The 27,277-nt window shown below is 33.6% G+C and overlaps 1 protein-coding gene across 2 annotated transcripts in view; it reads left to right on the top strand.

The window, feature by feature from the left end:
- Window positions 1–27,277, top strand: part of LOC118747164 (mpv17-like protein 2) — a 128,020-nt gene that overhangs the window by 40,255 nt on the left and 60,488 nt on the right. For both annotated transcript variants that reach the window (XM_036481156.1, XM_036481163.1), the window contains exons 2-3: window positions 8,651–8,813; window positions 8,897–9,104. In XM_036481156.1, coding sequence (XP_036337049.1) covers window positions 8,651–8,813; window positions 8,897–9,104 — 371 coding nt within the window. The remainder of the gene's footprint in view (window positions 1–8,650; window positions 8,814–8,896; window positions 9,105–27,277) is intronic.

Below are 27,277 nucleotides of genomic sequence, written 5' to 3'. Positions count from 1 at the left end.
AAATTGCGATGTCCAAACATACGAACCAAATATTCGCTTTGATTTTTCGAAAGCCAACTTTAAAAAACTGAATAAAGAATTGTCTAAATTGTCGTGGCCTATATACAAAGAAAAAGTTGAGCAAAGCGTTGCACATTTTAATTGTACTGTACATAGATTATTTGAAAAGTATGTGCCTAAACGCATGTGTATTCCTGAAGACCAAACACAGTTATGGTTCACTAAAGAACTGAGAAACTTGAAAAACAGAAAGTCACGTTATTTTAGATTACACAAAAAAACCGGCTTACACTCATACTATGTAAAATACTCACTTTTGCGTCACAAGTTCTTTGAATTAAACAAAAAGTGTTATAAAGATTACTTGTGTAAAATCAAACGACGTATAATATATAACCCCAAATCATTTTATGATTTCGTAAACTCCAAGCGAAATGTACGTGGGTTTCCTTCCGCCATGAAGTATCAAAATACCGTCTCTGGTGATAATCAAACAATTTCTAACATGTTCGCTCAGTTTTTTAAATCCAATTATTCCACTAACTCCCAAGCATATTTTGACTATCCTTTTAAACTAAGTCCAATTAACTCAATACATAACCCTATAATATCTCCCGATGATGTTTTAGTTTACCTGAAGTCCTTAAAGCAGTCTTTTAGTTATGGTCCTGACCAGATCCCTACTTGTTTTCTTAGAAATTGTGCTGATTATCTCTATGAGCCGTTAACAGCCTTATTTAATTTGTCTCTTAAAGAGGGCGTTTTTCCAACTGTATGGAAGGAATCGTTCATAACCCCCTTACAAAAAAGCGGAAGGTCTTCAGTGGAGAACTACCGGGGCATAGCTAAGCTTTCTGCAATTCCTAAATTATTTGAAGCAATTATAACAAATCGGTTGACGCATTCTATCACTTCAAGCATTTCATACAGTCAACATGGATTTTGCAAGGGCAAATCAACTTCTACAAATTTACTTGAATTAACATCCTATATCTCAAAAGCATTTAGTGAGAGCAAAACTGTTGATGTTATATATACTGATTTCAGTAAAGCATTTGACAAAGTGTGCCACTCGTTGCTCATCTATAAACTTGATCTTCTTGGTCTTTCACCTAATTTTCTACGTTGGATCTCTTCATACCTCTATGATAGATCACAAAGGGTATTGTTTAAAAATACTATCTCTGACGTCATTGATGTTACTTCAGGAGTCCCTCAGGGTAGCCACCTAGGCCCGATTCTGTTCTTGCTTTTTATAAACGATATTTCTACAGATATAAAATTCTCCAAAATTTTAATGTATGCAGATGATGTAAAACTTTATAAATCGTACGTTTCAATTAAAGAAAGGTCTTTGCTACAATCAGACTTAAACAGCATGGCTTACTGGTGTTAAGTAAATCTTATGCCTCTAAATCTTAAGAAATGTAAAGTAATGTGCTTCTCGCGAAGAGCTGTTCTGCCAGTTTCTTATATAATAGGTAACCAGAACCTGGAACAGGTATACAATTTTATGGACTTTGGTATCACAATGGATCCTAAGCTTAATTTTAATCTTCACATTAATGTGACAGTCAACAAGGCTAAAGGTGTACTTGCATTTGTGAAACGATGGTCAAAAGAATTTAGTGACCCTTATATCACTAAAACCCTGTTTACAGCCTTAGTTAGGCCGATTCTAGAATACGGCTCGGTGGTTTGCAATCCAAGGTATCAAATTTACTCAGACAAGATAGAATCAATTCAAAAACAATTCCTACTTTTTGCTTTAAGAAATTTCCGATGGGATTCTCAATATAGTCTTCCACCTTATACGAGTCGCTTAAAACTTATTAACCTTCCTACACTTGCCAGTCGCAGGGAAATGCTTGGTATAATTTTTATGGTTAAATTACTGACAGGCTCAATTTCAAGTCCGTCTCTCCTGGCTGATGTAAGCTTTAATGTTCCCTCACGCGTATCAAGACACTTTTGTCCTATATTTCTGAAAGCTTGTAAAACCAATTTTGAATTGCACGACCCACTCCGTTGCTTATGCCAGGATTTTAACTCTCATTCCAGCACGTTTGATATATCAGATCCGCTTTTCAGCATTAAGAAAGCGATACTCTCCTCTCTCAATAAGTGAATTATTGACATAAATACATAAAATCAGCTGATGAATTTAGTTCTGTAGCTGAACAGTTTTAGATCTCGACACTTAACAAACTCCTGCCTATCATGACTTGGCACAAAAATTTAAAATATTGGTTCCGTACGTCATGCGGACTGCGCCCCTCGTGCGGATGGGCGGGAATGGAGGGTAAAAACCGTTTTGATATTATTATTATTATTGAGAGCTCTTTAAACTTTAACTGCGAATGAAAACATTGTCCTAAAAATATGCAATGCATACTCACTTACTGTTGCTTTTTACACTTTACAGCCTAAAAAAGTTTACCACTGATATGTACTTAATAAGCATTCGAAGATTTAATTTGCTAACTTCGAATTCGTTCCACCAAAATGAGCTCCATGATAAAAATACAAGTTCAGTTAAATTTTCGTTATTCGAATTATTAAAAAATGAGAAACCAGAAATCGACGAAAATTAATAAAGTGTAAAAATTTCGTGAAGTTATATAATTTATTTATATCAAAATTCCTTTGTACAATTTTGTATTACTTTTGAAAGTTGAGTGCATCTTTAACCGTTAACTTTTTCATGATTTAATGATCGGATCTAAACCAAATTACGAGACGACCCTTAAGGTACCATCTTTCCGGTAAAAAAAATAATTATTGGAATCGGTTCACGCGGTGCAAATTATTGTAAAGCGCGAATTTTCAGTATTTGCTGATGATATATATTTAGAAGTATAAGCCCTTTCCCCCCAAAAATATATTCCTGCGTGCGCCCCTGGCACTTAGTATTTATTATTTGTAAAAAATTGATTTTTACTTTCAAAATGTTTATAATTTTAAACATTTCATGTGTATATTTTAAACAACTCATGTTCAAAATCAAATCTTGAACATCTTGTGCGTATACTTGAACAGATTCTGGTTGAAAAATAAACACTTTTCAGTAGTAGTTTTACATGCACTATTTAGAGTGTATATTAAATATTGCCACATACTTATGATTTCAGATGCAAGAAAAAACCATCCGAAAGTTGTATTCTAGCAAGTTTCAGCGTATGGTAACAGAACGCGTGTTGGGCCATATGATCATTTTCTTTAATTTATAGAGTCAGAAGCATTCAGCACGAATTTTAATATATTTATAATAGAAGTCTACAACGAAGGAGATATTCCATTGAAAGAAATAATAACAAGTTATGTTTCTCATATTTCGGGCCCCTTAAGAAGCCCGGGCCGGGGGATTCACCCCTTTCCCCCTCTCTCTCGACGGGCCTGGGTATGTATACCAAAGATTTAAACAAAAGGTTTGAAAATTGAAAGAAAGTTTGGAAATTATAACATCCGTGAAAAAGATTACCAAATGTTGAGCACAAATACATATGGGCAAATCTAAAAGACAGGCAACCTTTGTGCTATTTACCTTTATTTTAATTGTTTTAAACTATATCAAGCTGGTTGCTTTTGGATATAATCATAGACGTACACTTGAAGCCTCAAAAAATTTTTTAATCAATTCTCAACCGCATTTACGAATGGACGAAGGAAACCAGGTGTATTTAAATGCTTCTAAAACGAAGGCACTACCGATTTCTAGTCTCCGCTACAACCTAAGTGACCTCACACCTATTGTTTTAAATAACGAAAACATTGAGTATGAAACTGTTGTCAAAAACCTGGGATTTAAACCAAATAGCAGACTTAATTGCTCTGATCATGTAAACTACACTATAGGAAAAATATATAATGTTCTTAGACCACTTTGGTTCTCAGCTGCATATCTGTCTCAAGATGTATTGTTAAGACGTTGATTGTTGATTGAGCCTTCTAAATTCAATGGCGTCCCCAGTTTTGCCCGATTGGCTTCTTTTCGAGATAGATATACTTGAAACTTTGCATAAATTTTAACTGTTTTATAAAAAAAAACTCTCTCATTTTGAAGATATTTTACTAAAATGCACACGATTGTATTTTAATATAACGTTAATTATCTCTTAAAATCATCGAAATCAGTTCACTATAACATCTAGCTCCCATACAACTGATTGTTCAGAGACGTTGTTTTGCGTTATAGCTCCTCCAGTTAAGCAGGTAAAAATTTGGGTTAGCATACAATTTATTATTAAGATATGAAGTTAGAGTTATAGCGCAAAAACACATATATGAGTAATCAGTTGTATTGGAGCTATATGTTGAAGTAAATCCATTTCGATAATTTTAAGAAATAATTAAGGTAATATTAAAAACCGTCAATTGCAAAATTTTACTAAAATAATTTCTAAAAAATAGCTAAAATTTATTCAAATTTTCAAGTGCCGTTATCTCTAAAACCGGACCCAATTTGATAAAACAGGGGATGCCATTGAATTCGGAACGTCCCAATTAAGTGGGTTGAATTTTGAAAAGCTTTGCTAAAAATTTATAACTTCCACCGCGTAATTTGAACCCAGCATATTCTTTTGTTTTCTATTTCAGCGATCCAAATGTTTATTCCTCGTCTAACTTGATGAAAATGAATTATGTACACTTATATTTATCTATTTGTTAAGAGATTACGAATAGAATCATATATGAAACATAGGTGTGCCCACAAATTAAAAAATTAAACTTTTTGTTTTGAAAGTGTACCTGATTTTTAGATTTGCCCATATATATTCAAAAAACTTGAAAGTATTTTGGCCAGAATCCCCAACAGGGTTGCCACTTTGGTAAATTGCTACCAAAATTGGTAGAAAAAATTTGGGTTGGTAAAAAGGTAAAGTTTTTCTCATTTTGGTAGATATTTGTTGAACATTTCGTTACCGATTTATTTTTCGTAGTTATATTTATATTATAAATTTCTTTGCATACTTTTTATATACTTACATACGTATAAATGTATATCGATATAAGGCGAACATATCGTGCACCATTCAAAACTCATTTTACTGGAATCCCGGTGAGCTTTTGATTGCCTATATATTTTAAATGATTATTTAAATACATATAAAACAAATTTACAGGTATGTAATGACGCTCTATAATTGTTCGCAAAAAAAATTTAACCAACGTCATTTTTTATCAATAGAAATTGTTAAATAAAAAACACAAAAGACTGGTGGCAAAAAAAAAATCAACGGGAGCCACATTGTGAGCTATACTCAAATATTATTTGCTTTAAAACTCGGTATCTTAAATTGTTCTAAAAATTCAGAGTAAAAAATTCGAAATTTGGACGATAATTTTTCTAAGTGTTTTATATAGTTTGAATCCTTAATTTTTATGAATTTAGTTAAAACAACAAAAAAATTTGACTTGAAAAACATTGCGAATAATAAAAAAAATCACCAGGTGCTTTTTTGAGTCACTGTATTTGTCAGCCTTGAAAACCAACGGAGAATCACTCTTGCCAAAAAGTGCTACGTTGGGCTGAGCAGGCAATTAAGAAGTAAAGTACTCTCTCGTCGTACAAAGATCACACTCTATAAGTCACTCATCATGCCTGTGCTGGTGTATGGCGCGGAGGCATTTTCGAGAGAAAGATTCTGCGAAAGATTTACGGACCTTTACGCGTTGGTGATGACGAATATCGCAGACGATTTAACGATGAGCTGTATGAGCTTTACAACGATATAGACATAGTGCAGCGAATTAAAATTCAGCGGCTCCGCTGGCTTGCTATGGGGGCACCGAAATTGCGCATATGGAAACTGTGCATTTAGACCAGTCATTCCCACCGGCGGCAGAACTCCATAAGCAAGTGCCCTGCGCTGGCAGAATTCCATATGCAAGGGCCCTGCGCTGGGCATGACTGATTTAGACATTATTTCGGTTTCAACCGAAACTGGGCATGTATGCTTTATTTCGGTTTTTGCCAATGCATTATTTCGGGTTTCAACCGAAACTGTGCATGTATGCATTACTTCGGGTTTTTCATATGCGTTATTTCGGTTTCGTTGTTGCCTTTAGTTTCATCACTTCCGCTTTGAAAAAACTACGAATATGCTAATAATATGACTCAAATACCGTATAATTAGCTAAATAAAAATTTCCTTAAAAACAATTTTAATTCTTATTGAAATAACTCAAAAAATAACAAAACTGTAGTTTTAATTGAAAAAAAGAAAAAAATAAAGCTATAGTTTTTATTAAAATAACTATACAAAAATTTATTGGTAGATATTTTTTAGATTTGGTAGATTTTTGTCAAGTGGATGGTAAATATTTTTTTTCGTCAGTGACAACCCTGATCCCCAATATAAAAAGATTTATTATTTACTGGCTCTACAACTAGGAGTGAAGATTCATCGAAGTACTCCCCAGCAGAATTAAGTTTATTTAAATATTGTCCAACTACATCTACGGATGAGGAAAAAGGTTTTTCTAATTATTCCACAAATTTACATGACAAGAGAAGGGTATTTAAAATCGCATACTGTAATTCCGAGATTATTGATTAAAAATATTGAAAAGTTAAATAAAACTTCATTGATTTAGCATATTTAAGAGCATATTTTGGTAATTTATTAAGCTTTTCATAGCGCCTGTTACCGTTTTTTCTGGCATATTTTTGACATCCCTGAGGCGACCGCCTTTGTTAGAGAATCTTTAGTAAAATTTGCCTGTAATTTGCTCCAATTAACATATTTATGTTCTCATAAGCATGTAATGTTATTACATTTTATTTGCCAATTTTTATTGTGGCGTATTTATATTTATTTCCATAGTGTTATTGAGCTTTGTACCACGATTTGTTCGTTAGCAAAAATGGAAAAACAACATTGCTTAAGCGGTAGAAGTTATAGCAGCTATTTCCGAGATCAGCAGCTAATTCCATACATGAAATAGATTCATTGCATAGTTTTTAGGGCAGGGTTCGATCCCTGCGAAAAGTCTAGAAAAAAAGAAGTCTGATGAGGAAATGTGGTGATCTCCGAAATAGCTGCTATAGGTTATACCGCTTAAGAAATGTTGTTTTTCCATTTTTCCTAACAAAAAAATCGTGGTACCAAGCTCAATAACACAATTGAAATAAATATTAACAATCCACAATAAAAATTGTAAAAAAATAGTTTGAGATGAGCCTGCCCTAAAAACGATGCAATGAATCTATTTCATGTATGGAATTAACTATAACAACCATGCTGTCAAGCTTAAATAGCGGCGAATCAGCTGCACTTGATAGTATGTATAATGTTGAATAAGGAAATGGATTAGCAACAAAAGCTTACGGGGTGTGCATACCGCTTCTGACTTTGTTCATCGATGACGCGGGTTCGATCCCTGCGAAAAGTCCAGAAAAAAAGAAGTCTTATGAGGAGATGTGGTGATCTCCGAAATAGCCGCAATAACTTCTACCGCTTAAGCAATGTAGTTTTTCCATTTTTCCTAACAAACAAATCGTGGTACAAAGTAGAGCTGAAAAACTATCGATGGTTCTATCGATACTATCGAATGGTTCTATTTTTTTGCACTATCGAATGGTCGTTGGCCACTATCGATAGTCTTTGTTTGAGGAAACATACATATTGTTTATATTGTATGTATGTACTACTTAGTATGCATTTCCTTATTTTTGAAAATGGGAATTTGGCAACATTGATTTGCATATACATCCTATTTTTTACCTATTACCGGGTTTTACACGTTTCAAGTATTGAATTCAATTCTACTTGCTAGTGGAAGACAGGAGTTGAGAAGAAAAGGGAAGAGTACATATGCGTCTGTACCGGCAAGTGGTTTCAAGTTTCCTGCTTTACTTTTGACATTTTCGTTGTTTCCCAACCAAACCAAAAACTGGTATTCAGCAAAATTTAAGCGTGTAAAAGCAAACAGAAAACCCAAAGAGAATGAACCAGAATTGCTTTAAAGTACTTGAATCATGTAAATCGGGTGTAATTAAATTTGAAAAAACTTGTTTGAATATCTTTTTGGAACCATACTATGGTGTTAGTGATTCTGCGTGGATAGAAGAAACTATTGATATAAGCCAGGGTTAGTCAAATTTTGGAGATTCTTGTATTTCCGTTTAATACTTTGAATGGATAAATAATCATGTAAACGTCGGGGTACGGTTCGTCTATTTGTACAATGATTTGGATTCTTGTAACGTAAATTTTGGAGTGTGTTCTATGCAATAATACTGGGGCATAGCCGGAGTTGGACTGATGAAAGTTTTTTGTTATACATACAGTTTTCTTTATGTTTACAAGGGATTTGTTTTTATTCGATTGGGAATTTTAGGTTTTTATATTATCGGCTTAAAATATTTTAAAAATCGAAGAGAAAGGACAAAGTTACTGAAAATCGCTTTATAAAAATTAGCTAATTCTTCAGGAACTAAATAAAACTAAAAAGTTTATATAAATAGCTTCGTCAATGCATTTTAGAATTATCCGATACTATCGATAGTATCGATGATTTCAATGCAAACTATCAAAAAGATCGAATGGTATGACTATCGATATTTTTACAGCTCTAGTACAAAGCTCAATAACACTATTGAAATAAGTTATGTATTACATTTTCTTAGTCTCTATTTCCCTCCTAGGTTTGAGGAAAATGTTTCGCCAATTTATAGAATTTACAAACCGATATAAAATTATTCGTGGCATGCTGTCATATGGAATGCTGTGGCCCTGTGGTTGCCTCATTGAACAGACTTTAATCGAAAAACGGACATTCCGCAATTTTGACTGGATGAAATGCCTCAAGTGAGTATAATAAAAAATCGTTTGACTTAAGCATGATTCCCAAACATAAAATCATTTACTCACTCTAATTTGCACCAAAACAGGTTCAGTTTGTTTGGAGGTCTTTTTATGGGACCAACCATTTACGTATGGATACGATTGGCTGGCGTCATGTGGCCCCGCACCGACATTAAGTCATCACTTTGCAAAGCAATTACCGAGCAAGCGGCCTACGATCCTTTTGCGATAAGCACTTTCCTCTTTACCATGAATCTAATGGACGGCGGAAAGTACGAACAAGCCAAGAAGGAGGTAAGAAAAAAAAGTAGCAAGGGTGTACATAAGAATTATATAATAAAAGATTGCGCATTCCCGGCGGCAATGACACTTCTTAAGAAAAAGCAAACTAATCCGAATAGGAGGATAAAAGAAACGGTCAAACAGCTAATTTTTTCAATATTCAATTTTTCGATAGTGTGGTTAATTATGTTCAAAATGTATTCAACAAAGTGTGATTGATTTTGACATTGCTCTCATAAGAAACAGGCTATAATGTCAAATTGAAATGAATTGTTAACCCATTTGAAAATATTTTTTTTTCAATTTGAATTTGTTTAAAAAAATTTACACAAACATTTTTCAAGCAACAAATTTTCTTAATACACGTGAAATTGTTAAGAGACAAACCGCCGAGGAGAGCAAGTAAGTACATTTAAGTTTGGTAATAAGTAAATACGTTCGACTTTGCTTAAATATTTAATGTAAGGAAACCAAGATGAAACGGAGCAAAACTTTTGAACGGTGCGATGTATGCAATATAAGTCAGGACACGAAAATAGTGCGATGATTTAAACCACCTAGATGCGAGTTAAGACGGCAGCAATGTGATGTTGTACTGCGTGATTCATCTCGCGTTTGTGAAAACCACTTCAAGGAAAGTGATTTCATTTGTTCTCCGTCCGAATCAAGCACTTTCAAACGAGCTCGTTTATACCCAAACTATTTCGCTTGAAAAAAATTTAATTTCAAAATTGTTAGAGCTCTTAATATAAAATTGGAAACAAATGTAAAATCATACTTTAATAAGTGTCAAATAATGTTTAGGATAAAAAATTTAAATATAAAAATAAACGCACAAAAGCATAAAACTTGGGCATTTAAAAACAAGAAAATTGCTAAAACGATTTTATAAACAATTTGTTTTGTTTTATTGACAAAATATATATGTTCCAGGTAATGTAAGTAAAACAAAACTATAATCAAAATAAAAGCCTAGGGTATTAGTGCTGACAAGATACATGCATCACCAAGGGTTAATTCGTTTGTTTTTACTTTTTGACATTATAGTACCTTAAAAGAGATCCGCACTGAGTTGTCAATCACAACTTGTTTAATACACCTTGATTATGTTAATAAAAAATATAATATATAATTTTTAAAGAGAATTATTAAAGAAAATTTAAAAAACGGTGATTTTTATGGAAGTATTAGTGAATAGTGCATTTAGAGTTTCTGAGGCGTTGTTTACTTTACGTAGGAATTGTTAAAATCGGCAAAACCAAAGCAGCGGTTTGCGGAAACTACCTTTGTTCGCTACGTCATGGGGTGTACATCAGTGTTGTCACCGACAAATTTATTTTTCAGTTTTTAATTTTTTTTTTCAATGTCAAGTTTATTAACTATGGAACTAACATAACATCCAGTAAAACTAAACTAGTAAAATAAAAACAAATAACTGCGTATAAAACAAATATTTTTGTAGCCTTTACAATTGCATGTCTCTTTATAAATGCAAATTATTATTATTGTTACGTCCACGGTTGCCGTTTCCAATTTATTTTTCGGACCAAAAAATGTACCAAATGGTAAAAGATGCACCAATTTTTATTACATCGGGAAATTGAGTGGAGTATATTCCTCTTTATCAAAATTTTTTTTTTGCATCCAAAGTTCATAACAACTGCATATTATTAACATTATATTATTTAAAGTTTTAAATTATAATTTGTTTCATAATTTTGTTTTTATAATGCTAAATCAAAAATGTTGGGCTCAGCTACTGCGGAACTGTGAGGCAGACTAAAAATGTTATGAAATAAATCACACAATTCTCCGAAGGCTGCTTTACCCAATCCATTTTTAATCAAGCTTACTTGGTATTGGTACAGGTTTTGAAGTTACCTTCACTCAGCCTCAATTTGCGAAATCGAAATTCAATTATATCTGCATCATTTACCAATGCAGGAAATTGGTCGAGTAGCGGCAAAATTGATACATCAGTATCAGAAAGAACTTTATGTGGTGTAATAATTTCAAGATGTTTAATAACTTTTCGGTTAGAATCGAATATTATTTTCATGTGCTAAATACTATGATTATTTTTGCTACCTTTCCATATTTTTGCCAGCCACTTTAATATTAGTCTCCGAGTAATTGAAATTAGCAAGAAACCGCGATATATTTTGAAGCGTGCTTTGACAGATGATTAGCCACGCCATATTTTAAGATCTGTGACAAGGCGAGTTCACACTTTTAGCAGGTGTTGCCAATCGGTCCTATGCTGAATATTGTCATCGTCGTCGTCGACGATCGTCAGCGCAACAGTAACATGGCTGACGATGGCCATCACTTTTACTGAAGATGACGATATTAAACATAGGGCGGAATATTCATTAATTAAATAGAAAAAATAATAACCTAACCAAAGGCTTGTGAAATGGACCATTTTAAAAAGAAAGAACGAAAAGAAATTTGGTCCATTTGGACCAAAACGGCAATCGTGCTTGCGACACAGCTGATTACTTTTGTTTTGAAACTCTCCTGCGACAAAACTGCGACATTGCCATAATATTTGAACTGGCAATCGTTGCAAGCTCCAAGACGCGAAACACGTGATAATTTTATTACAATTATTTAATAAGTTAAATGAATCAGATATTACAATATGGGTATCAATTGAACTAGTTTTGAAAATACTTTACTTCTAACCGACACGTAGAGGGGTTGCCACATGTTTAAAAAATCAAATTCACATTAATTAAGGGAATAAGGTAACTGAAATATGTATATCAATATGAGTATCAGACAAATGAAAAAATTTGACATATTTAGCAAGAAATAAGTGAAGAGTAAAAACATTCCTGAGTTAGTTTAAGAGTCCAGTAATTTAAAATTAATGTAATCAGAACAAATCACTGATTGACAATATACGTATTTGTAATAAAATAACAAATATGATGGCGTAATCCTATGGTTTGACGTAATTATTATTTCAGTTTAAATAAATTCGAATTTACAAACAGGTGGCAACCCTATTCGTAATATTTTTAAGCTAAAATCTTCTTAAACCTCTTTCGTCTGACTCCCTTATGGTGATACCTATCTATTTCAATTACCTAATACTTTTAATTCAAGTGGAATTTGATTTTTTAAAAAGGTGGCAACTTTCTACATGTAGTTAATACACATTTCGATTGATTGGGATAGCAAAATCGATAATAAAATCGACACCAAAATCGATAACAAAATCAATAACAATATCGATAGTAAAATCGATAAAAAAATTGATACTCAAATCGATAACAAAATCGTTAATAAAATCGATACCCAAACCGATAAAAAAATCCATAGATATATCGATTATTATATCCATAAGTCCCGACAATACCGAAAATCCAGAAATAGTTCCCAGGTTGAGTCTCTGTGTCTCTATCTATACCATTATCTTTACTTTTATCGGTATCCTCACCCGATTAAAACCCCCCCTCAAGTCAAAGAATAATATTTCACTAATATGGGTCTAGAAAAAAGGCCCTATAGAAGAAAGTATGCGTAATAAATTCTCAAACACGAATTTTTAAAATCATATATTAAATTTTCGCTTTATTTATAAAACATTTTGATAATTTTAAAGACATTAAATTTTCCTTTTTACTTATAAATCAATGAAACGACGAATTTTCAAATTTTTCGTGGTTTTTTGAAAAATTCTTCTAGAACTTCGTCAACTGAAGAATTTATATCTTTGTGAATATTCATAGATGCTAGACCGTTGAGCCTTTCTTGACATGTTGTATTTCTCAAGTAGGTTTTAATTCTTTTCAGGCATGAAAAGCTTCGTTCAGGTGTGGCTATTGAAAGGGACAAAAGTGCCAATATACGTAAGATCTTAAAAACATTCCCAAAAGACGTTGTATTAGCTACTTGGAGTGCTTCGAGAGCATTTCGAAAATGTTCGTCTGAAACTCGTTTTTCCAACATTTTTACCTCCAGAAGAAAGTTTTGTTTCGAGCAGTGGATTACTTTTTCATAGAAAGCAAACAATTCTTCAGTTTTTTTCCTTAAAATCATACTTTGGAAACAAAACACTAGAATTATTTAAAACTGATTTATGGTTTAGGAACCGGCTTTTCAAATGAGCAATATATGTATCAAGGAAGGGAATGTAAAAAGCAATGCGATAGTATGCCTCGGCGTCTCCGGTTTTCACATTAACAGGTCTATTCTGCACGTTACCGATAATTTTGTAACCCGAAAATTATATTACCAGAAAATGTTACCAGTTCCTGTCACCGCGATTCTAGGTACGCTGGTAATGCAGTTAAAATATTCAGCAATTCAGCTATAAGAATTATGTAAAATCTGGCATTGCATATTTCACGGGGCTATGCTTTGTTACCAGGTTATGAGATGGTAACAAAAATTACCGGTTACAAGAGTACACAGAATGCGAAAAGGGTTTAAAAATTGACAGGAACTTTATTTACCGGTTACAAAGTTTACCTGTAAAGCGATTCTTTTGGCGACTGCTGTATCGCGGTACTTTGATTTCTGTACCTAGGTTGGTGCATACTTCTTCTACGTGTTCGAAAAGCAAATAAAAGTTTTTTTCTGCATCTTGTCGCGTTTCTTCAAATTCCTTTAAAGCGTCGTCGGCTAAGCTCATTTGTTCTGCAAGATCTTCATCAGGTACTTGTAATTGCCGGCTAGCAAAGCAACAACAATTTATAATAAAATTATAGTTTAAAAAACTAAAACCGTCATCAGGTATGTAACTTGATAATAGAAATCGCTGCATCTTTTAGGCGCATCAATATTACATAGTTACATCCCGAGCTATTAAAAGGAAGGTAAAAAAGCAAATGCTTGGCTGTTGTCGCTGTGCTAACAGTTTTTAAAACCCTGATAATTTCTATAGATATTCGCACGATACAAATAATTTTTACGGTATTTTCCCCGTGACAAATAAAAAGTTGTTGACAGTTGGAAGAAATACAACTTCGAAAGTCTTTTTTAAACGATTTTTCATTTTGCTACGTTAGAGCCGTTGCCGAGAGCATTTGGATACATATACATATACACAAAAATTTCTCGTTTAAGGTTATTAGAATAAGGGGCAATATTTCCCGCAAAATCCTCCCCCCCCCCCCCATCAGAAAATTCTGGATCCGCCGCTAATGTACGTCCACTTATATTTTTCAGCCTTTCAATAACACACAAATTAAGACACTAAAAAATAAAAGTCCCTGACAAAGTGTCTTTGCCTAAGGGAAATTTAAGAAGTTGTAATGCGATAAAAGCATACAATTTGCAACCCTACTGAATTACTATAAACCACTTTATATGAATACGCCCTAGGCCAATCTAGTACAATTAAGAACTAAGAATTTACGATATTAAGAATGCAACCCTGCATATGTAAGAAACTAAGTTGAAGACGAAATGCAAAATAAGAATTAGCGTCATTCAATTCGCGTACTTCAACACGGAAAGTCAAGTTTGATTTTAATTTATAATTTTTTGGGATTTGTTGGCTGCCTCCAAGTGCCAACGGACAGCACCAAGCAGACGTTGACCGGCATCATAGCCGGCGGAGCACCAGAGCTCCGCGAGAAGCAGGCAGCAAATCTGGCATTGGCCGGCAGCAGCGCCGGCGGAGCACCAGGGCTCCACGTGTCAAAGGTACGCCCGTTAAATAACGAAGTGGAATTTTACCAATTCGACATGACGACCGTGGGTCCATCCCGCGAAATGGCGGCGGCCATATATACATACATTATATATGAAGAAAAATAAATAAATTTCAACCAACTGTAACAAAAAAAAAATGTTTCTATATACAGAAAAAAACCTGAATTACAAAATATTTACAAAAAATACAAATAAAATACAAATTTAAAAATAAAAAAAAATAACTTAAAAACACTCAAAAATCACAAAAAAAAAATAAAAAAAGTTTCAAAAAAACTTTAATACGCGTACATACATATAAATATGTATATGCATACATATGTGTAGGTACAACAAAATAAAACTGAAAATCGTGGTGATTAGAGATAATTAACTTAAAATTATTTCAAAGGAAAGGAAAAACTTTCAAAGATTGCGACAAAAAAAGTGAGAAATTGAAAAAAATTAAAAAACAAAAAATAAAAAAATAAAAATCGGTATTACCAACATTTAAAACAACAATTACAAACTAAAGCGTTTATGAAATGCAAAAAGAAAAAGGTCATAAATAAGCAAGTGCGGTGTCTGGTAACAAAAACTTTTCCAAAAAAAGTAGTTGTGGTTGGCGGCTAAAGACAGTGGAACGTGAACCCAAAACTTTGCAAAAACGGTTATGGTGGTGGCAACTAAAGACAGTGCAACGTGGCAAAAAAAAACTATAATTTATGACAACGGGAAAATTGCAAATTAAACGAGAAACTAAAAGCAACAGTAATACAGCTAAAATTTCTTGAAGGTACTGTACCGCTAACCAAAGTAACGTCAAGCCGCCAAAGCACCGTAATAACCAGTATATGTACATACATATGTACATATAACTGTACGTAAAACCACGCCACTTTGACACTGAACAGTAACAACGAGTAGCGGTATGCAGAACAACGCTAAGCCCTTGCGCGATACAGCAACAACAACAACTTTAACTACAGCGAAGTCAACAGCCAGAGCGAGCAGGAAAGCACAGCGTGTATGGTGCACAGTGTGCAAATTTCGACCAAATTTTCCTTTAAATTTTAAAACTTTCCACTTGTATACTTATAAACCAATGTACATACAACTTAACGAACACGCGGATGCGTGCTCGAAAAAATTAAAGTTGGGGGCCGCCCCGCGGCCCCAGGTTTCCCTAAGGATAGAAATAAAAAGCAAGATTAGCAGTACAAGTGTATATTTACCATTCGGCTCTCCAAATAAGAATGAATACAAAATATTACTTAAAGCTATCGCTAAGTATCTAAACGGCCCGAATTAATTGATTAGTTGCTGACGCTGCGCTTCCCACGATTTGCATTTTGGTTGCATAAAACCAATTGGTATCGCTTACGTTGCAGGTCAATTACCTGCACTGGCTATGCGCGTGTTTGGCGAAGTGCGGCGTCAGCACATTCGCATTAGTAAGTAGGTTGGCCCCCTTGTTAACTTACATTTATATAAAATACATTCATTTTACATCTGTATTATATTCAAAAATTTCAAATTTCTTTACATTCAAAATATTCAAATTTATATTACATACATTCATTTTACATCTGTATTATACTCAAATATTTTAAATTACTTTCAACAATACACACATTTACATATGTTACTGTTTTTTTCTTTTGGAATTTCAGCTTCAGTGGTACAGTCATGTGCAAATACTAATATTTTTTTGTGAAACGTAACTTTTAAACAACTTAAAGTTTTTACTAAAATTTTTCTTCAATTCTTTGCAACATTAAGCAAGAGTCAGATTTTGGAATTTTAATTAATTTTTCTTTTTTTCAAATATTCGATAAAAATTGCATACGAATTTTCGCCTGTGCCATTGCCGTGATTTTAAACTACAACTTTTAGAATTTCGCTTGAAATATGGTAAAATATTTCGACGATTATAATTATCAATAAACCTTTTCCTCAGTTTTCTATGCCGTGGTAGCCAAACTTTAAATATTACAACTTCATTCGAATATTTTTTTTTCAATAATACAATATTTCGATAGTTTTTTTTAGATCTTTTGTTTTGCGTGTGTGCCCGATGTCAGATGTCGAACTTGTATTCAAAGATTTACAAGCAAAATTTTCAAAAGTTACCAAGCGTGTTCTTCAAAGCCGTCCACTTTCAACAAATCGGGAAAAAGTTGACGAATATAAAAAATTTTTAATCGAAACTTACAACGATATTTTAATTCAAGTAAAAAAATTCGGAACAACAAGGAAACAAGCCAGCTTCTTGGTCTTGGTCTTGGTCTTTGCCTTCATTTAAAGGTTTTTTACAAATTGAAGAAACGCCTTGCGTAACGATTAGTTCACCAAATATTAATTTTATTGCACATACAAACGACATGAAATTGGCAACACCTGAGCAAAAGAAATCTTTTATTAGCTTGTGTGCATCTATAACCCGAGAAAACTATAGTGGTGACCCCCTATCGCTCGTCTCATTCATTGACAAAATCAATTTAATAGAAGAATTATCGGATGAAAGTTTAACTACAACATTTATAGCATTTTTAAAGTCAAAACTCGAAGGCAAAGCGCGTGAGGTTTTACCTAGTCAAATAATTTCAGTGGATCAAATAAAGGTTGCGCTACGCAGTAGAATCAGATCAGATAATTCCAAAGTTGTTTCTGGCAAAATCGCGTCATTACATATTACTAATAACAACTATGCCGATTTTGCGAAGCGAGTAGAGGAATTATCTGATGCATTAGAGCGATCTTTAATTATTGAGGGTATGACTCAAGCGAAAGCCCATGAGTTAGCGGTAGAGCAGACAGTAAATGTTTGCAGGCTGAATAGTCGTTCAGAACTAGTAAAATCTATTTGAGCCTCAACCACTTTTACGGATTCAAAAGATGTAGTCGCAAAAATGATTGTAGAACACAATAATGAAGTCAAAGAGCGGCAGGTGTTATCTTTTAGGTCACGGGCAAATAGACCAAATATTTTTCGAGGAGGTTTTAGAGGCCACAACAACTATGGCTATCACAACAATAGTTTCAGATTTAATAACGGCAATACAAATAGGCACAGTAATGGCAATAACACAAGGCACAATAGTCAAAATAATTACAATAGAAGTAACAATTTTAACAATAGACAAAATAACTACAGAAATAGCATTAGCAATAGGTCGGCAAGCAACAGAAACAGTTCTTCTCGTCCGAATTCGAGAAACACATCTAGTGTTCGATTTTTAAATGCCGATGCCCCTCAGGAGCGAACACTGGGGGAGCAGGAGCTAAGCAATTAAACGTAGTGAAAAATCAATTTACTGCTTGAACCTTAACTATTCGGACTTTATTGAATTAAATTGTACCGACTCTTACAAATTATGCTCGTTTCTCGTAGATTCACAAGCAGATATCTCCTTAATCAACATTGGGAACCGTAAGTACAAACTTGGTTGTATCAAATTTTTTTATTCCGCATACTCTTCACGTTGTAGATGACAGTTTTAATATACCTTCTGACGGCATACTAGGCAAGGACTTTTTAAAGATGAACAGATGTATTATTAACTACGCAAATGACAGTATAACTATCGGCATTGGGACAGAAAGCACTAAAATAGCAATTTTGCACGGTTCAAATACCGACACTTTAGTAATTCCTTCAAGATGTGAAGTTTTTCGTTTATTTAAATTGACTAATTCCAACAACCCTGTTTTTGTAGACTCTCACGAGCTTTGTTCTAGTTTTTTTACATCAAAATGTGTCGTTGACACCAAAAATCCAATTTTAAAAGTAATAAATACTACGGACGAAGTAAAATACGTTCGAAACTAGAATATCATAGCTGAGGATATCAGTAACTATAATGTCTACAAAAAAAAAACGAAACTTCCAAAGACACAAAACGCTTAGAGGAACTAAAGTCAATTTTACAAAAACAAATGCCAAAATATGCTAAAAACAAATTGCTCGAATTATGCTTACAATACGCCGATGTATTTGCCTTAAAAACAGACCTTATGACACTCAATAACTTTTATGAACAGAAACTTCGACTGAATGCCAAGACTCCCGTTTATATAAAAAAACTATCGTTTGCCGTACTCATAACGCGAAGAAATAAATAGGCAAGTCGATACCCTGTTGTGAAACGACTTAATCGAACCAAGCTCTTCAAATTATAATAGTCCATTAATTTTAGTACCAAAAAAATACCCATCAGGCCAAAAATCGTACCGTTGACTTTAGGGCAGTTAACAAAAAGCTTATCGCTGACAAATTTCCACTAGCGCGTGTAGACGATATCTTAGATAACCTTGGACGAGCAAAATACTTCTCGACTTTAGACCTGTTTTCTGGGTTTTACCAAATCCCATTGCATAAAAACTCACGAGACATAACATCATTCAGCACTGACAAGGGAGCTTTTCGCTGGAAAGTTTTGCCATTTGGTTTAAACGTAGCACAAATTCTTTTTCTCGAATGATGTCGATAGCCTTTTCAGGCATCTCGCGAAATCAAGCTTTTTTATACGTTGATGACGTCATAGTTATAGGTTGTAGTGAGACGCACCATTTAAAAAATCTAGCTAAAGTGTTCGAAACATGTAGAAAGTTTAATCTCAAGCTAAACCCAACAAAATGAAATTTTCTTCGTTATGGCACAAGTGCTCAGAAAAGGGACTGCTGCGTCTGGGACCTTCAGATAAAGACGCTATTCGTCGTTTCGTTGCGTTTGTAAATTACTATAGAAGGTTCATACCCAACTTTGCGTCGCTGGTAGCACCTATGAATAGACTGAGTAGAAAAAATGTCGAATTCTTATGGGACAACGCTTGTTAAACTGCATTTCAACACTTAAAATCAGCCCTAATGTCTCCTAAACTTTTGCAATATCCTGATTTTACTAAAGAATTTTTAATAACTGCAGATGCGTCTTAAAACGGGTGCGGTGCTATATTAAGCCAAAATCATAATGGCAACGACTTACCAGTATGTTTCGCTTCTAAATATTTTAACAAAGCAGAACAAAATAAACCAATCATAGAACTTGAACTTTTAGCTATATATTTCGCGATTAAGCAGTTTCGACTACGGCACTCACTTTAAGGTGAAGTCTGACCATCGACCCTTAGTGTATCTTTTTAACATGAAGGACCCGTCTTCAAAACTTGCTAGAATACGCCTAGAACTGTCAGAATACGACTTTACAATTGAATACATAAAAGGTAAATCAAACGTTGGAGCAGACGCACTTTCACGCATTACCATTAACGAACTAAAAGACTCTACAAAACATGTTTTAGCAATGAAAACGCGTTCAATGACAAAAACAATAGAATTACAAAACGAAAACAATCACACGGATAACCCTACAACACGGACAACAGTACAAGTTAATAATTTTCGTATAATTTTTCTAAAAATATACCTCGAAGGTAAATCAAACGTTGGAGCAGACGCACTTTCACGCATTACCATTAACGAACTAAAAGACTCTACAAAACATGTTTTAGCAATGAAAACGCGTTCAATGACAAAAACAATAGAATTACAAAACGAAAACAATCACACGGACAACCCTACAACACGGACAACAGTACAAGTTAATAATTTTCGTATAATTTTTCTAAAAATATACCTCGAATAGCATTTTGTATACGATAAAAATAACAAAATTTCAAATATTCAAATATGTGCACATTAAAATACAAAAAACGAGAATTACTTGATTTTACGAATGTTAACGAAACAACTTGTTTAGACAAGTTACTTTTGAGGCTTGATGCTGATGCCGGAATCGCAACATTAAGAAAGTAGAATGGCCAAAAGATGATATATTTTTCAATAACTTCTCTATTTCTACACTGAGAAAAAGGATTAGTTTCGACAACTAAAGATATTTAGTTCCCGAATTTTGACAATATTTGGGAACTGTGACCAAGGATTGGGAACTATTACCATGGGTTGGTAATTATAACTAAATATATTAAAGCATCTAATATTCATCTAGGTTGTACCAAATCGTTAATTTAGTTGAAGGGTTTGGTAAATACTAATACTAATGCAGGTGTGTTTCACATACGAAGAGCGCCAGCTAAGCAATGCACATAAGGTTCAATCGAAACAAGTAAATACAAGTAAATACTCGATACTTTTCATTTGATACCAAGTATTTTTTTACTCGATACCTTTTTGTTCGGTATCGAGTAAGTATCGGAAAAAAGTACTTGGTATCGAAAGAGTAATTTCTACTACTTTTATCATTGCAACGGCATGTAGTAAAGAAAGTAGAAATCGCTTGTCTGGAGAGCATTTAGAAAAGTTGTTGTTTCTTGGCAGTGTGCCCCAAAAGTTATTATTTCATAAATATTTTGTGAATAATATACTTATATGAAGTCATATATGTAATTATAACTAATTATTGTTCCTTAGCAATGTACCAAAAGAAACAATAAATTTTTTTTTCATAAATAGTTTGTAAATGATATGGTGACCTTATGGATAAGTGTCGGATTTTTATTTTTATTTTCAAATTAATTTTAGTTACATTTTTAAGACTTCATTGAAAATGTAATGAACGCAAAAAAGGCTGAAATATTGCTATGCTCCTTCTTAACAGGACGTAATTTAGCATTTTCGACAGCCGACCCCCTTACCAAATGTCTACAAGAAAAAAAATTATTAAAAATCAACGCGATTATTTAGCCCCTTTAAAACTGCACACTATTGCCCTGAGATTTAATGGGCTATCAAACTGCATACTCAAAAACATTCTAAAAAATCTAAATAAAAAGTTGAAAATCTAGCTGAAGCTTTGCAGATTTTTTATAATTTTTGCACAAAGTTTGAAATGTGGATTTATATTTTGTTTGTTATATAATAAGCTTTTATGGAAAAATAATAAACATTAAATAAACAAAAGGGAAATAGCCAAAATCGATCAAAATGGTGATCACTTAATCAGCTGTGATATTTTAATATACCTTACTTACACATGTACCTTTGTATACAATAAAAGTTTAATAAGAACAATTTTTTGTACATTCATTTGAATAAGACGTTTTTGGGTAGGAAATGACGTTTTTTCAGACCAAGAGAGACGTTTTCTCATGCTGAAGACCTGGCAACACTTTTGCTATGAAATGCCCAGACTTGTTTGTCTCAGTTTCAGTTTTGCCATCGCCGCGAGTTGTTTCGGTGTGCGCATAGTTATTTAGAAATATAAAGTTTGATGCCAACCGGGGTTTCTCAGTGGATATATAATTCATGTGAATTGTAATTTGAAAGTATCTATTTAGCCAAGGAAAAAGCAAAGCAGTATACTTAAACCAGCACCTTCAGCAGATATTGGTCTGGGTTTTCGCACGACTATTCCTGTTTCATCGTTTCTTTTTAGGAAATTCTTACCACCAAATACATATGTATTATTTACACTAGTAACTATTTATGTAAGTATGTATGTATTTTTTATGCTTAATATATGCAAATAAAAGAAGAAAGTAAACACAACAACCATCGAGTAAATTTTTATTTGTGTCAAACTGAAACTTTTTTTCCAATGATAAACGGTTAGCTGATTCACGTCTACAGCAAGTTCACAAAATTAATTGAAAACTTGTATCAACCAAAGCATTGTTTATATTTGCTCAACAATGATTTCATTCAACTAACAATATTGTCCACTCAAGATAGTCGTTTTGTAATTATTAACAAATATACATTTGTCCCAACTAGAAGTCTCAAGTAAATTGCAGACTTTTGTGAACTAGATATTTATTTCGCCATATCCAACTATGCCACTTGGTCACTATAACCAAATCTTGGTAATTGTAACTAAACCTTTTTCTGAGTGTAATTTAAAAACCAGCGGTAATAATATTTTAAAATTTTTACAAATAGTATTAACAGAACCGGTAGAAATAGTAACTGACGATAATAAAAAGTTAAAATTAATGACCATTTACCATAATGACCCCATAACAGGCGGACACTGCGGAATCAAAAAACTTTATGCAAAATTACGTACAAAATATCACTGGAAAAATATGTGATGTATCCAAGTTTGTTAAAAATTGTTCAAAATGTTTATTAAACAAGGTTAAACCCAAAAACAAGGAAAATCTTGTTTTAACGCCAACACCTTGCAAACCATTTGATATTATTGTAATCGATACATTAGGACCGCTACCTGAGTCGAGTAGTGAAAATAGGTTCGCAATTACCATTATATGCGATTTAACAAAGTATTTTGTAACAGTAGCTGTGCCAAACAAAAGCGCTAAAACGATTGCATCTGCCATTTTCGAAAGTTTTGTCTTAACTTACGGTGTAATAAATTCCGTTAAATCAGATTTAGGTACTGAATTCAAAAACGAAATTTTCACTGAACTAACCAAACTTTTAAAGGTTAAACACGATTTTTCAACCGCACACCATCATGAAACTGTGGGTACTATCGAACGTAACCACAGAGTTTTTAATGAATACTTACGAGCATATTTAAATTAAACATTTTCCGATTGGGATGTTTATTTAAAATATTTTACATTTTTACATAACACAACAACTAACACAGTTTTGATAATAAATTTTCCCCTTTTGAATTGATATTTGGGAAAAAGGCCACAGTGCCACAAGATTTAAAAAAAGAACAAATTGACCCAATTTACAATGTAGAAAACTACGCGAAAGAAGTTAAATATAGAATGCAAAAGTCGCACAAAATTGCGCAAGAATTAATTAATAAACACAAAATTCGAAACAAACTAATATATGATAAAACAGCGCGTCCGTTATCAATTAGCGGTAACGACAGTGTTCTTGTTCAAAAAGAACCACGCAATAAGCATGAAAACATATACCAAGGGCCTTACGTTATAACAAAAATTGACGGTGTAAACATCACAATTTTTGATGAAGGAAAAACAAAGAAAAACAGTACACAAAAATAGAATTGAAATAGAATATAAATACTTTTAATTTCAAGTATATGTTTTTCTACAAAATAATAAAAAACAAATATTTCACAAAAATATAAAATGGAAATGTTAAATCAAAAAGCATTTTTTATCCAACTAAAATTCAGAAAATCTGAGTAAAAATATTAAAACGAAAACAAAATTTGAATTATTACTTATTTTCAAATTACAATACAATGGTTTAACAATTTAATAACTTAATAAATAAAATAAGTAATCCAATTAAGTAAATACAATAGTTTTTGTTTAAATATTTAGCATAACTTAAATTGTTATGAACAAACGAATGTAAGGGGGAGGAATATTCCTCAAGCAAATCCAAATTCGTTTCTTCAAAACAATTTAAATAATAAAATCAAAATAATTTAATTATAAATTTTGCGCAAGAAGAATATGGCAAAATAGATCACTTTGCCAAATTCTTCTTTTTCCAAAGGAGGGTGATGTAATGCGATAAAAGCATACAATTTGCAACCCTACTGAATTACTACAAACCACTTTATATGAATACGCCCTAGGCTAACCTAGTACAATTAAAAACTAAGAATTTACGATATTAAGAATGCAACCCTGCTTATGTAAGAAACTAAGTTGAAGACGAAATGCAAAATAAGGATTAGCGTCATTCAATTCGCGTACTTCAACACGGAAAGTCAAGTTTGATTTTAATTAATATTTTTTTGGATTTGTTGGCTGCCTCCAAGTGCCAACCGCCAGCACCAAGCAGGCGTTGGAGGGCATCAGAGCCGGCGGAGCACCAGGGCTCCGCGAGATGCAGGCAGCAGCACTGCCCTTGACAGGTCGGGCGTTGGCCGGCAGCGCCGGCGGAGCACCTGGGCTCCACGTGTCAAAGGTACGCCCGTTAACGAAGTGGAATTTTACCACTTCGACACAGTTGATAAATAACCCACAACAGAAAACACAAAAAGATCGCGCAGAGTGATTTGCCACGGTGAGAAACACTCTTTGCTTGAGAGATGAGTGTTTGTGTCAGTGGTAAACACCATACAAAACAAGTGGTGAGGGTTATTTTCGATCTCTGCCAATTCCACTAGTTTAGGGGGCCGTTACCACGTCAGAATATGAGAAGTTTGAAATCGTACCAAGTGCCGATTTCAAAAACTGTCACTTTTTCGATTTTCAGCCGAAATTTTCGCTTTTAGACTATGTTCAAACATGCACTTAATTGGCAATTAAGAACCTTTTCACCAATTAAAGATTTAATTGTTACCCAATTTATCATACAAAAATTCAAATCATTAATTGCCAATTAATAATTAATAATTAATAATTAATTGGCAATTACTAGTTTGTGGATTGAACAAAGAGCAATCAGCTGTTCGTTTCTGGTCCTCTTTTACAGCTGATATTCCATCAGAGATGGAAAATTTAGTTATAAAATTGTACCCAATTTACGGTAGACTTTACCTAAAAGTAGATAGATGTACCTAAAAAGTAAATATGTATTTCTATATAAAGAAAATAGGAGGATAACAGTTCCCTTCGATACTCTATCAACTTCGCTACTCACATTAAACAAATTTTGGCTATGAAAAATATCTCTTCGAGCAGCGCGAGACAAAACTATGTTGTAGAAAAGGTGAATCCCTTTCCTCCCAGTTCTTCGATCTGACGTATTAAAATGAAATATTTTCCGCCTATCTTAAGAAATTGACTACAGTTGCGTTACTTTGACAACCATTCTGTATCATTTGTATGCCCCTCATTAATTTACAATTTTTTGGGATTTGTTGGCTGCCTCCAAGTGCCAACCGACAGCACCAAGCAGGCGTTGGCCGGCATCAGAGCCGGCGGATCACCAGGGCTCCGCGAGAAGCAGGCAGCAGCACTGCCCTTGACAAGTCGGGCGTTGGCCGACAGCAGCGCCGGCGGAGCACCAGGGCTCCACGTGTCAAAGGTACGCCCGTTAACTAACGAAGTGGAATGTTACCACTTCGACACGGTTGTTAAATAACCCACAACAGAAAACACAAAAAGATCGCGCAGAGTGATTTGCCACGGTGAGTAACACTCTTTGCTTGAGAGATGAGTGTTTGTGTCAGTGGTAAACACCATACAAAACAAGTGGTGAGGGTTATTTTCGATCTTTGCCAATTTCACTAGTTTAGGGGGCCGATACCACGTCAGAGTATGAGAAGTTTGAAATCGTAGCAAGTGCCGATTTCAAAAACTGTCACTTTTTCGATTTTCAGCCGAAATTTTCGCTTTTAGACCATGTTCAAACAGGCACTTAATTGGCAATTAAGAACCGTTTCACCTGTTTGTACCGAATGTACTTTCAAACGAAATAAAGATATGATTTTACCAACTTTTCCATCACTATAGGTAATCCAGCAGCTGATTTAGTATCGCTAATTGCACAGCTGACGTGTGTGTGAACACCAAACTCAATGCCACAATTTAAAGCTTAATTGCCTCAGCTAATTGGCCTGTTTGAACATAGTCTTATAAATAGTATAAATAAGACTGTATGTGAATAATTTTTTAAATATGTATATTAGCGTGGGTCGAAAATCCGCCTTGTTAGAATTTTGATTGGTAATAGCAAAAATATGGTTCATTATGCTCTAAAAAAATCTGTATGAAATGTGAAAATCTTTGTTCCCTATCTTAGGCTCGCCCAAGTCCATCAAAGTTCAAGTGCAAAAAAAAATTTTCTTAGCTAACTTTGATTCTCTACATAAAAGGTCCATATACCAAATTATGTAGGAATAATACTTTCGAAGATTATTGGAATTTTAGTTAAAACAAGTAAGAAAGTCTAAGTTCGGGTGGAGCCGAACATTAAATACCCGGCGCAAGTATTAAATATATATTTTTTCACCTTTCCGAAAGCTACCGCTAGATGTTAAGCCGGGGTGGGTCAATTTTGAGTAAATTAGCGTCCTTAAATTTCGAAATATTGCAGTTTAAAGCATTTCTGAAATTTACCGTTATTTGAAAAACGGCCTCAATTTTAGTCCGATTTCAATAATTTTCAACATTTTGCTTTTATGTGGCAAGCACAATAAAAATACCGAGTTTGGTATAAATTGGTAGAACGGTTACCGATATACATATATGTGATCATAAGTGGGCGGTGCCACGCCCATTTTACAAAATTTTACCATAAACGTATTTCTTGGTAAAGAATTGTTGCAAGCATCAATTTTGAATAATTTAGCTTTAATATTTACTGATTTATGAAAGATTGTGTATTTCTCTAAATTACCGTTATATGGGATGTGGGCGTCGTTATTGTCCGATTTTTTAAACTTTCAGCCATTTAGTATGATGTACCAAGGCCAACAACTGTGCTAAGTTTGGAAGAAATTGGTGCAGCGGTTACCAAGTTATACACATTTAACCATAAGTGGGCGTGGCTACGCCCATTTTCCAAAAATTTATAATATTCTAATTTTTCGTCTAAAAGTTATTGCAAATAGCAATTTTGAGTGAATAATCTCCAGTAGTTACTAAAATATCGCAGTTTTCGTATTTCTGAAAATTACCGTTATATGGGATGTGGGCGTGGTTATCGTCCGATTTAAAAAATTT

This window comes from Rhagoletis pomonella, unplaced genomic scaffold (genome assembly GCF_013731165.1).
Source record: "Rhagoletis pomonella isolate Grant_MI unplaced genomic scaffold, Rhpom_1.0 Rhpom_scaffold_00001, whole genome shotgun sequence".
NCBI classification, from domain to species: Eukaryota; Metazoa; Arthropoda; class Insecta; order Diptera; family Tephritidae; genus Rhagoletis; species Rhagoletis pomonella.
The sequence above is the reverse complement of the archived record's forward strand: the minus strand, read 5'-3'. Positions and strand labels throughout refer to the sequence as shown.